Here is a 14,233-nt window from a genome sequence, read left to right on the forward strand (position 1 = left end):
CCATTAACAAATGCCATTGTCTTTTCATCTCACTCTTGATGTCCTCTCATGCGGTTGGTCACCGATAGCCTCTCTTCCTCAAATATTCTAAATTTTTAATAATAATGTAGCTTTATGGGAAGCAACAAGGCCTTTATGCATTTGTAGTTGGATAATCACTACAATTACAATAGTCTTTCAAAAGTTCTGTACAGCCCACTGTTTTGACAAGTTGTCATCTGGTATATAAGGGGGAGGTTTCAGGACCTAACTGTCCAACGGCCAAATAAAAATTGTGTTTCGTTTTTCTTACATTCCTTCCACACAACTTTTACAGGGAGGCTGGATGGTCAGTCAGTGTGGTAGAGAGAAGTGTGGCTTCAGTGGTTTGGTTGGTAGTAGGCTCACGGGAGCCAGACATTCAATATATGCATCTGGATCCAATCGTGAGTAGATTGTGCTTAAAGCTAGGTAGGAACGATTAGACGGTTCTCTGAGTATCACATTGCTAAACCAATGCAATGCTTCATGAAGGCTGTAGTCAAAGCAAGGGCAGCAAATTTGAACTGCAACGATCAGAGTTGTGGTCCAAAAGATAGCAAGCTTCTATTTACAATGAACCATGCACATTTGAAAAGTCTCCTAAAAATCCCTACTGGACATAACAAAATGTATGTCACGTGTGCAGAGAGCAAATTTCATATTTTAAAAATAAACATAGCCTGATGGTTCTTCTAAAGGAAATACTAGATGTCTGTTGGTATCTCGTCCATTTTCTTTAGACTGTGCTGGGAGACACAGCAAACCTTCCAATAGCACATATGGGTGTGCCATTCTGTAGTTGCTGGACTACCTGTGCAACCTGAATTGACTGCAGGCTCCACCCCATGTTACCAATACTGTCAAGGGCACTACCAAAACACAAAACTAGAGAAGAATAAGTCAGGAAGGATAAGGAGAGAGCAATTGTCTGTGGCCACCACCTGCAAAACTATTCCATTTTTGCAGGGTATCTTACTGTTGTCACTTTCATTTGCACCAAAACAAGTGAAGTTGATTCACTATCGCTTATGCTCCCTAACTGGACAGACTGATATCCCAGAAGCTTAACTTACTTGGTGTTAGACTATGGTGATTAAGTGCTCCCTTCATTTTTTTGAGCAGTATATAATGATGACTGATGGTTGATATTTAGAAAGGCAAGGATAGGAGGAAGGCAGCTAAAAGATGTCAAGTCTTCAGCTGAAAAACATATCACATTAGAATACCTGAGTTAGTAATATAAAGAACTATTAACGTAGGTAGTGCTGCAGGCAAAAAGAATTTGTATAGAAGGCGTCACAGCTGTATATCTGACTGGCTTCGAACAGTGACAGGTGGCCATATATTATGAAGCACTAATGTGATGTACACAGGTAAGACACAGATTTATATTAATTCATCGTCAAAACAGAAACTTATACCAAGGCACAGCTCCTGAAATATCAGACTTTAACTAAGTAGTCCACTTGACCCTGTATTCGGTAATTTTGGCCATCCCACATATGAAATGAATGACAACTAAGCATTGTTCTTTCTTTTACAGTAAGCATTGCTATAGAATATTTCTATACATTATAATTACATCTTACAGGTTTCTGAGATGTTATTTTCCGATTAAAAGCGGAGAAAAGACAACTAAAAGCAGATGAATACCCAGTGCTTGCTTGTCAAACGTCCATATAAAATGAGAAAATTTATTTTCGCTGTCACAGGCAAAAAGAGGTACAATGAAGCCAATGAAGATTTATTCTTAGGCAAGAATGAGAAAAAATTAACCATGTCAAAGATTTTAGTTAGGTATTATTATGATTTAGAATGGACATTAGGTTTGGCATTCTCATTTGCTACTACAGAATGCTTAATATTCATATTGCTAATATAGATGTCCTACAGAAATGTTAAGCTCCATTTCTCAAGGTGCTTACTACGTCTTTAGGACCCCATTACAAACATGTCTCTCCATTAAATTCAATTGGTTCATCTGATTACACAGTTTTTCACCCTCGTATAGTTAATAGCAGAAGAAAAGTTTTAAATCATAACCTTAGACAATGCTACAACCAAAAACATGACAACAACGGTGCTCTTTTTATAGTTAAATAGACCAAGAAAAGCTAACTCATGGAGAGGCAACAAGAGCCATGACATGAAAAAGTTCAAATCCCAAATATCGACATCAGTAGATCATTACATTTTATTCATTTCAAGCTATTCAGTTGAAAGAGTTGTAAATGATTTCACGTGAAAGGCAATTACCAACTAAAGGCATTACAATTACCATATAAACTACCGTGTATTCTCCCGCGTATAAGTCAGGGCTTGATTTTACCGTATAATTTTCGGTAATTTATAATGTCGGTCGTATAAGTCGAATGCGGAAAACTCACGCTATTGTTTCAAGAGATTACGATATACTGACACCCACCTGAAAGAGTAACCACGGAGCACACTGCCTTTTTTCTATGCATTGTGCCTATGTGACCACACGGTAATACCTGAACTATTCCGAAGTGACGTTTGCACTGTTTTGTGTTTTTTGTATCTCACACCCTCATACATCTTTATCATAAGAGCATCCCTTATCTACGATGGAGCGTTAGATCAGAAGAAAATATGAAGCTGGTTTTAAATTAAAAGTCGTTGAAGTGGTGAAAAAAATTGGTAAATGCACTGCTGCAACAAAATTTGATGTGTCTGAGAAACTGATGCGAGATTGGAGGAAGCAAGAAGATGTAAACAAAAAAAAAAATTAAGGATCGCATTTTTGAACGGGCATATAAGACGGAGTCTGATTTTATGATCGATTTTTCGGGTTTCAAGACCCAACTTATACACGAGTATATACGGTAAATAAAGGTAGGGGAAAAATTAAGCCCAGGTCAAAAATTGAGCTAAATTATGAATTTTGGGACTTATATTATCATCAGCCGTTCAGTTGGAAAATAACTCGACATGTTAGAGATATATGGAGGGTAGTTTAGTCTGGCCCATGCATAATTAAGGCATTTCGATTTCACCAAATATAAATGCACAGTGTAACAAGGCTGACAAGTTGTGTCAACTAGGGATGCGTCTCTCCCATAGTATGAGCTGGCATTCCTTCATGCTAATGAGCAAATTCAAAACCAACAGCAGGTGCACCTATAAAAACAACAAGCCTTGGCAGGATCTAATCAATAACATTTTAGAATTAGCATTTAAATTGAGGAGGCAGATTCTCTCCCCTCTTTTTTATTCTATTTATTTCTATTCATTTACTTATTTACATACTTTTTACTATTGTTAAAGTTTTGCTCTCCTGGCCTGGTTCTCTTTCTCATTAGTTGATTTGTTTTGAACTTAGTTTTGTTAAACTTGACTTGCTTGTATGGATTGTTGTTTGATTTAAATAAAATTAATAAAATGTTAAAAGAAACAAGCTTGCAGTGTGTTAAACAGAATTCTATCTAGTGGGGCCTTTTAAGGACAGCAAGTCACCTTATAGAGCCATATAAAGAGCAAAGAGTTCATTTTGTCACTCTGTATCAGCACTACATTGGTGTTAGAAGTAGGAGGAGGATAAGATCTGTTGTCTAATTTAGCAAAGTACCGAGTTCCATGGAGACTTCAATGGACCTGCTTGGCTCTTTGGAAGAGTTGCTGGAGAGTCTTGAGACTGAGATGGGCAGCTGAGATCTCAGCAGCTCCACCAATTCTTGTCCATCTCCTAAGGTCCACTGGCCTAGGTGCATGGATACCAGTAGAGATTCTGAGTCATGAGACTGGAAATAAAGTGTGGCAGATTGAGTGGCCACCGACTCCAGATGAACCATGTGAAGCAGGACTGGTGTTAAAACTGTGCAGGCAAAAGATGAGTCAGCCTTCAGTGGCATTGCAGAACATCAATGAATGGAGAACCTTAAAGCTGAGATCTGGATTTTGAACAGTGTTTGCAGAAAAATGGAGTCAGTACCATACCAGGAAGTGACTGTCCACTAGTAAAGTTTTGTGAGAACAGGTGGAGAAATACAAGTTGTCCTCACACATCTGTGGAAGTAGAGGTACTGCTGAGCCTATTTGACAAGAGATGAAATGTGTTGTGCCCACTTCAGTGATAGCCAAATTTAAAGCTACTTAATCCTCTTAACAGCACCTACTCCAATGTACGTACATTTCAGAAGTCTATAACTAGCATCTTAGTTTCGCTGACATTAAGGTTGAGATTATTTTCCTACCACCACTTCTTGCAATTCGGGGTGCTGACATGTTTTTCCATGTAGCTTTTTGTCGGCTTTGGAGATGTAAAGTTTCCCGGTTCATGTTCTTCCATTTGTTGTTATTTTTCAATTCTTTGGATTAGCCCTTGTTTTCTTTAGAACTTGATATGTAGCAATAACAGAAAAATGTTTTAAAAGAAAATTCATTAGTAACAGTAACACTTAATTTAAAAATTGCAAATTAGAACACAGTGCTCAGTCAAAATACTAAGAATATGTAATGTAACCCTTCTTTAAATTTAATATTTTGCCACAGTTAAGGCAGAATTAAGAATCCAGAGATTTATTAACCATTAGCAAGCAATCATTTCAAGGTATGAATCATTGGAAACTAAATCATTAAATTTACTCTAAAAGAGGTAAACACCGAGAGCAGATGAGGATAACATCTGTACAAAAACAGACAACTGTGCTAATCATAAGTATTAAGAACAAATGGGAACAACAATTGCAAAGAAAATTGGAAATGCCAAAATGCATTAATGATCTGCTGGAGTGAGCAGACACACAAAAAGTAAAACTGTTAACTGAATCATTTTCTTAAGACAAATCTTAAGCAAATACAGTGATGTCTGGAGGAAACCAAATGGAATGAACTTTTAGTTATAGAGGCCACTGACAAGCAGTGTGTAATAATGTAAAGGTGCATTACTCACAGTGTAGGGAAGTTTCAGGTACAATGTGAAAATAGCACATTATAATGAACAACACAGTCAAATACATAAATATTTTTTTAGGAAATTCTAATCTAATCAAAAAGAAGTTACTTTAGCAGGTTGTACAATGCATGTGGCTGTGGGTAGTTCAGGACTTCATGTACAGTAAGCAGACACTGGTAGAGACAATTACTGATAAACAAATAAGGCAGACAATGGGAAAACTTTGAATTGAATTTTAAAATCCTACCAAAGGTAAATGAGCAAGAAAAAGCAAATTAAACCAATTAAGAAAAGCAATTCATTTATTATATCATTAACAAAAGGAATATCCACAAACACAAGTAAATGGAGGAAAAATAAACACAGGGTACTTTCAGAACAGAATAGCACAGGACTAGAAATAAAGAGATAGAATTTTATTTGTCCCAAGGGAACAAATTTGGCTTTTTACAGGAGCTCATAAAATAAATAAATACATACAGTAAATAGGTAGATAAATAAATGAATACACACACATTATGGTCTGAACAATACGGAAGCATATTAGGGCCACGGGTGAAAAAAAAATACGGACACAGTGAAGAAAAAAGAAATCTAAATGTCGAGATTAAAGTCGACATGTTGACTTTATTCTCGACATTTCCACTTTATTCTCGACATTTACGTCGAGATTAAAGTCGACATGTTGACTTTATTCTCGACATTTACGTCAAGATTAAAGTCGACATTTCCACTTTATTCTAATAGTTTATTTTGTCAGTAGAATGTCGCAAACTAAACTTCATCTTTAAATGAATGTTCAATTTACTAGATTTTCTCAAACCCCTTCATTAATTAATGTAGCACATTAAATGCTTTATATTAAGTGTTCCCGACCCAGTTTTTAATCTCTATGCGCTTCTTCAACTGACTTCCTCTTGCACTGTGAGGTGCAGACAGCGATCGCCGCACATTGACTTCATGATGTTCCTGCTCTAAGAACAGAATACTAAGAGAAATACTTGATATCTTCTTCACGATGAAATGCATTAAGGCATGTATTAAACATGGGTGGCGGGGGGCACGGTGGCGTGGCTACAGAGCTGCTCCCTTGCATTAAGGGGTTCCCGGTTGTATGTTCTGTGTAGTGAACTTTATGGCAAGTGTGACGAGGCTCCAAAAAACTGGATATATAAATGGGTATCGCACAGGTTTAACTGCAATATCGTGTAAATGTTGGGTTCGTGATGTGGTGGTCGGAGACACGAACACAGAATTCAATGGATGTTCTTCTGAGCGGGCTTTCTTTATTACATGCGCCCTGTCCCTATCTAACGTACTAAACTTCCAGTTCCAATCCTTGTTTTTTCTTTCTGCACATAACCAATCACCACACGATAAACGTCTTTGTGAAATTAAAACAAGTTATAAACCTAGACCCCAGAGTTTTCAAAACTTAAGATGTACAGATCTTAAAATGTATTAAAGCATATGGGGGCACGGTGGCGTGGTGGTTGCACTGCTGCTTCGCAGCAAGGGTGTCCCGGGTGTTCCCTGCCTTGAGTTTGCATGTTTCTCTGGTGGGTCTACTCGGCGTGTTTCAGTTTTCTTTCAAAGACATGTAGGATGTGGGGTTTTGTTATGTATTATTGACCCTGCTACTTTATATGTTGCACGTATTCACCCTGCGATGTGTTGGCGTCTCATTCAGGATTTACTCCTGCCTTGCACAAGATGCTTGCTGGGATGGGCGCAACCCTGAATGGATGGCATAATTAAACATGTATAATGAAGATTTTTTTTTAATTTCTGAAAACTCCATCCCAGCAAGCACCGTGCCCCCACATGCTTTAATAATTTAAAGTTCTGAAAACTCCGAGGTCTAAGTTTATAACTTGTTTTAATTTCACAAAGACGTTTATCTTGTGGTGATTGGTTATGTGCAGAAAAAAAAGCAAGTATAAAAACTGGAGGTTTAGTACGTCAGATAGAGACAGCACGCATGCAATAAAGAAAGCCCGCTCAGAAGAACATCCATTTAATCCTGTGTTCGTGTCTCCGACCCACCAAGCCCAATATTTACACAATATTTAAGTTAAACCTGTACGATACCCATTCATATATTCAGTTTTTGGGACTTTGTACTACACTGAACATACAACTGGGGAACCCTTAATGCAAGGGAGCAGCTCTGTAGCCACGCCACCGTGCCCCCCGCCACCCATGTTTAATACATGCTTTAATGCATTTCATCGTGAAGAAGATATCAAGTATTTCTCTTAGTATTCTGAATGTTCTTAGAGCAGGAACATCATGAAGTCAATGTGCGGCGATCGCTGTCTGCGCCTCACAGTGCAAGAGGAAGTCAGTTGAAGAAGCGCATAGAGATTAAAAACTGGGTCGGGAACACTTAATATAAAGCATTTAATGTGCTACATTAATTAATGAAGGGGTTTGAGAAAATCTAGTAAATTGAACATTCATTTTAAGATGTTTAGTTTGCGACATTCTACTGACAAAATAAACAATAGAATAAAGTGTAAATGTCGACTTTAATCTCGACATAAATGGCGAGAATAAAGTGGAAATGTCGAGAATAAAGTTAACATGTCGACTTTAATCTCGATGTAAATGGCGAGAATAAAGTGGAAATGTCGAGAATAAAGTCAACATGTCGACTTTAATCTCGACATTTAGATTTTTTTTTTCTTCACTGTGTCCGTATTTTTTTTTCACCCATGGCCCTAATACGCTTCCGTAGAACAAACACCAGAATGAATAAAAAGCAAGAAAATTCAAAAGAAAGAAAACTTCTGATTGGCAGTCACAGTCACTTTATTGCTGTCGGTATAAAGGGGCCCTCACAGTGTTTCCTGACACACTTCTGCAGAATAATTGTTGGTTGAAGGTACTCAGTGTTAGTACGTCAGACACAGGATGTGTAGCATTGTTGGCACCAATGGCACTCAGTTCTGTTGTAGTTCTCTCCTTCAGCCCTACCTCCAGGGGGTCCATAGTGTGTCCCATAATTAAGCTTATCCTTTTAATTAGCTTGTTGATTTGGTGGGCCTCTCTTGAAGTGATGTTACCAGCCCAGCATACCACAATGTAGAATATTGCACTGGCCATCACAGAGTTATAGAAATAACAACAGCAACAATATTTATTTCTATAGTACATTTTCATACAAATGATGTAGCTCAAAGTGCTTTACATAATGAAGAAAGAGAAAAAAGACAAAATATAAAAAATAAATTTAACACAGAATAAAAGTAAGGTCCGATGGCCAGGGAGGACAGAAAAAAAAAAAACTCCAGACGGCTAGAGAAAAAATCTGCAGGGGTTCTGAGGCCACGAGACCACCAAGCCCCATTTAGGCATTCTACCTAACATAAATTACCTCACAATCAGTCCTCATTGTATTCAGGATTCACATGGAAGAACTTTATGATGACGGTCATGTGGACCTCTGGCCTTCAATCCATCAATGCAGGGACTGTACGGTGCTTTGATCAGGTGGTTGTGGTGCAGTTCGCCACCACAGAAAAACGGAAAAAGAAAAGCAGAGAAAGTAAGGGTTAGTATGGATTTCGGAGCCACCATGAATGATAATGATAGTTAAATGCATATACAGAATATCAGAGTTAAACTGAGATGAAGTTATGAGAAAGCCATGTTAAAATAATGAGTTTTTAGCAGTTTTTTAAAGTTCTCCACTAAATTAGCCTGGCGAATTTCTATCGGCAAGCTATTCCAGATTTTAGGTGAATAACAGCAGAAGGCCTCCTCACCACTTCTTTTAAGTTTAGCTCTTGGAATTATAAGCAAACACTCTTTTGAACATCTAAGGTTACACTTTGGAGTGTAAGACATTCAGAAATATAGGATGGAACAATAATATTTAAGGCTCTGTAAACCTTAAGCAGTATTTTAACGTCAGTTCTAAATGACATAAAGTGTAACCAGTGTAGTGACATCAGAACTGGAGAGATGTTCTCGGTACATACCGAATAAGAAATTAATACACAAATGATTTAGTTTTTGGAATTAGTTTTCAATCTAAATCTTTAAAACATTAGCATGAACAAAAACATGAATTAAACCTTAAGTGTGACCAAGAACAAGAAAGTAAAACCATACCAGAACTTAAAAATAATTTAGAACAGAACAGAAAACACAGGACTAACTTAAGGTGAAAGTCTCTTGGCAAAAAATGAGTTCAGTGCCAAAGCTCTAGTTTATCATTGACAGCGCCTGGAGAACAGTTATCAAAATTTGAACCAAAAAGGACAGAAGCAGCTAATAATGAAACCCAAAACATGAGGAAAAAGTCAAACAGACAAGAGCAAAAGATCAAAAGGTGGTACTACTAAAGCGCCCCCAAACAAAAATCAAGACATTAAACTGCTGTAGGTTTTATTTTAATCCTCAAAATTGGACAACTATTGTGCCTCACCATCTTTTATAAGCATGGCAAGGTAATGTCAAATACCAGGCCCATATAACACGACATGGCATGACATACTGGCAATGTGCATTGTTACTCTATTCTATATGACTGTGGCCATGGAAAACAACCGCACAATGGTGACTATAATAGAAAAAAGAAAAAAAGGCTCAATGAAAATACAAATAAAATAATTTTAATAATAAAAGAAAAAATCTTTCGTATAGGTCAGGTTGGTGAGCATGCACTGGTACAGCGTGTTGCTGCATCCACTACAGCTTGGCACAGTTTGGCAACCCCCGAGGCAGACATATGGTCCAGTCTCACCCTGTCCATCTATCTGTTATTGACAGGTGTCAGGTGTTATGTGAGTGTCCTCTTGGCCTGGTCCAGCCACTTGGGTCCTCAACAATGAGGATCCTGTCAGTCAGATCACCTCCAGGATATCACGCCACATGGCCCTAGTGCCGTAACTGACGCTCCCTCACAATGCAAGTAATGTGCCTCATTCTGGAGTCCATGAGCAACCACTCATTCAACACAAAGTTAAACCAGCAGTACCCAAGGATTCCATGAAGAGACACGGTACCAAAGGAGTCCAGTGTTCATCGACAGGTCACTGGATGGTGTCCATGTGTAGCAATCGTGTAGCAAAACCTTCACAATTTATAGTAGATGGAAGTGCTTTGGGGTACGTCAGCTCTCAACCTGATGACATACTGTATATGAAAAATGTAAGTAAGTAAGGATGGAATGAAAAGTTATGTTGGACTGAATAGCTTGTTCCTATCAAAACATTTTTTTATTGGTAGTTAAGGGAATGGAAATTTTGTTTTCATCAATAAACCAAGGTTTTGTTAGGAAGTCACAAAACCATTTTGTACAAAATACGATTGGTAGTTTCCATGTTACTTTTCATTTTTTTTTTGCACATAGATGGAAATCTGGAAGATGAAAGTGATGAAGAGCAGCTAGAAAATGAGGAACTGGATACAAAAGAGGAAGTAAGTTTCACATTTAAAGGATGTTCATATCCTTGCATGTCTCATCCGAATGTTCTTAACCATGGCTGTTAATTTAGCTGTTTTCTTTAACTGTCATGTTATCATCTTATTTTAAATGGTTGCAGAAGTGATACTGTTATCTACTTCTCTATAAGCTGTATTCAACACACGCTTTCAATATTTTCATTGAGCTCCTTTACCTGGTATGAGTGCTGGGGTGTGCATGGAAAGCTAACATCTATCAGCAGGCTTGAGTTCAACACTTGTGGGTCTGAAGTATCGCATGCAGTATAAAAGTATAAAAAGTAAAACCTAATAAGCAGGAAAAGTGCCTTTTTAAATTTTGAAAATCAGTATTGATGTTTTCCATTTACTAGTTATCACTTTACATTATAAAAGGTGTAGCTGTTGAGGACTTGAAGATCCTTAGCCTGAGAATTACTTCTTTTTCTAAAACTGTCCGGCATTTTCGGGACGTATATGCTTTGTGTATTGAGCAGACCCCTTAAAAATTTGATTTTCCATATAAAGAGTATTTATTTTATGTGGAACTGTAATTATTAAAACGTGCATTTGCTTTTACACAGTGATGATCGCAAATCTTGTGTTGTGAGCAGAAAGAAGTATTTACTTACTTGTTCAATTTCCATCTTCCTTTTTTGAAGAGAATTTACAGAATTCACTCTACTGAATCTGCTTACTACTGCACCACCATAGGAGGCTTTTTTTATTTTTCTTCATTCATTTATTCCTCCCAGGGCACACAAAGCCGGATATTAAGTCTTAGAATATGACAGTATTAAAATGAATAAAGGGGCAAATCGAATTACCCAGGTCATACTTTTGTGTTTCTCTGGACTTCTCTACCATTGCTGTCTTTTTGAAATCTAGAGACCAAAATTGCACGTAGTACTTGAGGTGCAGCCTAACTAATACGTTAAAAAGCTAAAGCATAACTTCCTTGGATTTGTACTCTACACATTGTGTTATATAACATAACATTCTGACTGCCTTCTTTATTGTTTCTGAACACTGCCTGGAAGAGTAATGAGTCAACTACAACTCCCAAGTCCTTCTCATAAGTAGTACTTTCAATTTTCAGACAACACATTTAATTTACAGTAATCCCTCCTCGATCGTGGGGGTTGCGTTCCAGAACCCCCCACGATAGGTGAAAATCCGCGAAGTAGAAAACATATGTTTGTATGGTTATGTTTACATATTTTAAGCCCTTATAAACTCTCCCACACTGTTTAAATATTCCCCACACAGTTATACAGCATAAACTCTTTGTATTCTCATAGATATTAGGTAAGATTCATTGAAATTATGTATGTAAACACACTGTTTATATACAGTAAAACCTAAATATTATTTTAAAGATATCGATCGTCTCCGATATCACATATGTTACAGACATTACAATAGACAGGCCACCAGCAATAAACACGTACAATTCAAGAAAAATTGTATACAGTAAATGTGTGTACAGTGACACTAAACGTACGTACATGTACTAAGTACTGTAAGTAGAAAATTAATTATGGTTACTCACCAACAATGACACGACGACTTGTCCGATAATAATGAGTTTAATTTTACTGCACAACAAAGGAGAGCATTACAGCCCTTCTAAAGGAGCCTCTTCAGGCGATTGTGTAGCACCGCCGTTTTTCTTTTTCCGGCAGTCTTCAATACAAATCCCTAAAGCAGATTCCATCCGGACTACTGCCTTATTAAGTCCACTTACAACTCGTTTTGCGCCCTGGTTAAAAGGACACTGTGGCCGTAGATCTTATATTCTTTTCCTCCTTTTTAAATAAAAAGAATCGTAGCCTCATTAATGCCGTAATGCCGTCCTACAGCGGTGTAGCTTTTCCCTTCCTTCAACATATCTAAAACTTTTACCTTTTCCGGCAATTGTTAGCATTTTCTGTTGGCGCTTGGGCACGGCCCCTGAAGCAGCAGCAGGAGTAGATCGTTTTGGAGCCATAACGAAGGGCTTGACTATACACAAAGATAAACACAAAAGAACACAAAAGTTTACTCTTTACACACCGAAACACGTTGATGCTGAATGAGCAAGACGAGACTTCCTGGTTAATGCCGCGGAATCGAATTCGGCACTCCGTCGCTGAGCTAGTCAGCACACAGGAACTTAACTCCATGCTCTGATTGGTTAGCTTCTCAGCCATCCGCCAAAAGCGTCCCTTGTATGAAATCAACTGGGCAAACCAACTGAGGAAGCATGTACCGGAAGTAAAAAGACCCATTGTCCGCAGAACCCGTGAACCAGCGAAAAATCTGCGTTATATATTTACTTATGCTTGCATATAAAATCCGCGATAGAATGAAGCCGCAAATGTTGAAGCGCGATATAGCGAGGGATTACTGTACCTCAAATCTGTCCAAGCCTGTATATTATCTAGGTCTCTCTGTAATGATTCAATGGGTATTATCTGCCACTACACCTCTCTTGGTATCATCTGCAAACTTAAAAATCTTCTTACTTATATTCCTTTCCAAATCAGGTATATAACCCTAAGTGTAACCCCTTACAGACACCACTCTTACCATTCTGATAAGATTCCTCTGCTGTCTGTATTTTAACCAATTCTACACACATCTACATACTGCTCCCTGAAATCCCATTTCTTTCAGTTTGATGCCCGACATTACCTAAGGGGTCTTATCAAGGCCTTCTGAAAACCAAAATAAATAATACCAAAGGCAATGTTCTGGTTATATCCCTTTGTTGCCTCCTGTAATCAAAATATAACTTTAATGTCACTGTGCTCTGTACAAAAATAATTTTATAAATCCACTCACATGTACAGGCCAGGCCAAAGTTAGCACACAGGGGCTTTCAGCATTTAGAACTGCTAGGCAAGCATTTGAACAGAGAAGGGGACAACTACATAAATGGGTATTGTACTATTTCTCTATGTTAGAGATGAAATTGAATCCTCTCCTTAACTTGTTTGGAACCTAAGTGTGGGCCTGCATGTGGAGAAAACAGTATAAAAGACCAAACACCTCGAAGCCGACCGACAGATGGGTGATAATGTCATCCGTCCTGAGAATCCTTCCAGCACAGAGACGAAAAATGGCAGACTGTATACATCAAGATCCCACCTTGGTAATTGTCATGCCATTTGGCTTCCTTCGTCTGTAATGCTGCGTAAATCGTTATTAAAGAAAACTAAGTTATTTTCTCTTATGTGATTCCTTACTGCTGTATCACTATGGAAGAGGTATTCAACAACAACAACAACAACATTTATTTATATAGCACATTTTCATACAAACAGTAGCTCAAAGTGCTTTACATAATAAAGAATAGAAAAATAAAAGACACAATAAGAAAACAAAATAAATCAACATTAATTAACATCGAATAAGACTAAGGTCCAATGGCCAGGGGGGACAGAAAAAACAAAAAAAAAACTCCAGACGGCTGGACAAAAAAATAAAATCTGTAGGGATTCCAGACCATGAGACCGCCCAGTCCCCTCTGGGCATTCTACCTAACATACATGAAACAGTCCTCTTTGGATTTAGGGTTCTCACGGAAGGGCTTGATGATGATGGTCACGTAGACTTCTGCCTTTTAATCCATCCATCATTTTTGGAGCATCATGAATTGCCTTTTAATATCATATCTATATGGTTTTCGGTTATTTAAAACGCCACAATTACAAAAGGACTAGGGAGCTATCGCCCCCCTCTGGAAATACCTCCTCATAGAATTTAAACCCATTAGTAAAACACTCCCTCCTCCATCTGAAGCTATGCTGACTCTTCCCTAAAACTCCTGTTCTTGCTACTGTATGTGTCACTCAATATTTTCCCTAATAATTCCTTATT

The 14,233-nt window shown here is 37.8% G+C and overlaps 1 protein-coding gene across 3 annotated transcripts in view; it reads left to right on the forward strand.

Moving 5' to 3' along the window:
• The window catches only part of LOC120541399 (cytosolic carboxypeptidase 4), a 917,845-nt gene that overhangs the window by 365,584 nt on the left and 538,028 nt on the right, over nucleotides 1–14,233 (forward strand). For all 3 annotated transcript variants that reach the window (XM_039772988.1, XM_039772990.1, XM_039772989.1), the window contains one exon: nucleotides 10,299–10,366. In XM_039772988.1, coding sequence (XP_039628922.1) covers nucleotides 10,299–10,366 — 68 coding nt within the window. The remainder of the gene's footprint in view (nucleotides 1–10,298; nucleotides 10,367–14,233) is intronic.

This window comes from Polypterus senegalus, chromosome 12, assembly GCF_016835505.1.
Source record: "Polypterus senegalus isolate Bchr_013 chromosome 12, ASM1683550v1, whole genome shotgun sequence".
In the NCBI taxonomy this organism is placed as follows: Eukaryota; Metazoa; Chordata; class Cladistia; order Polypteriformes; family Polypteridae; genus Polypterus; species Polypterus senegalus.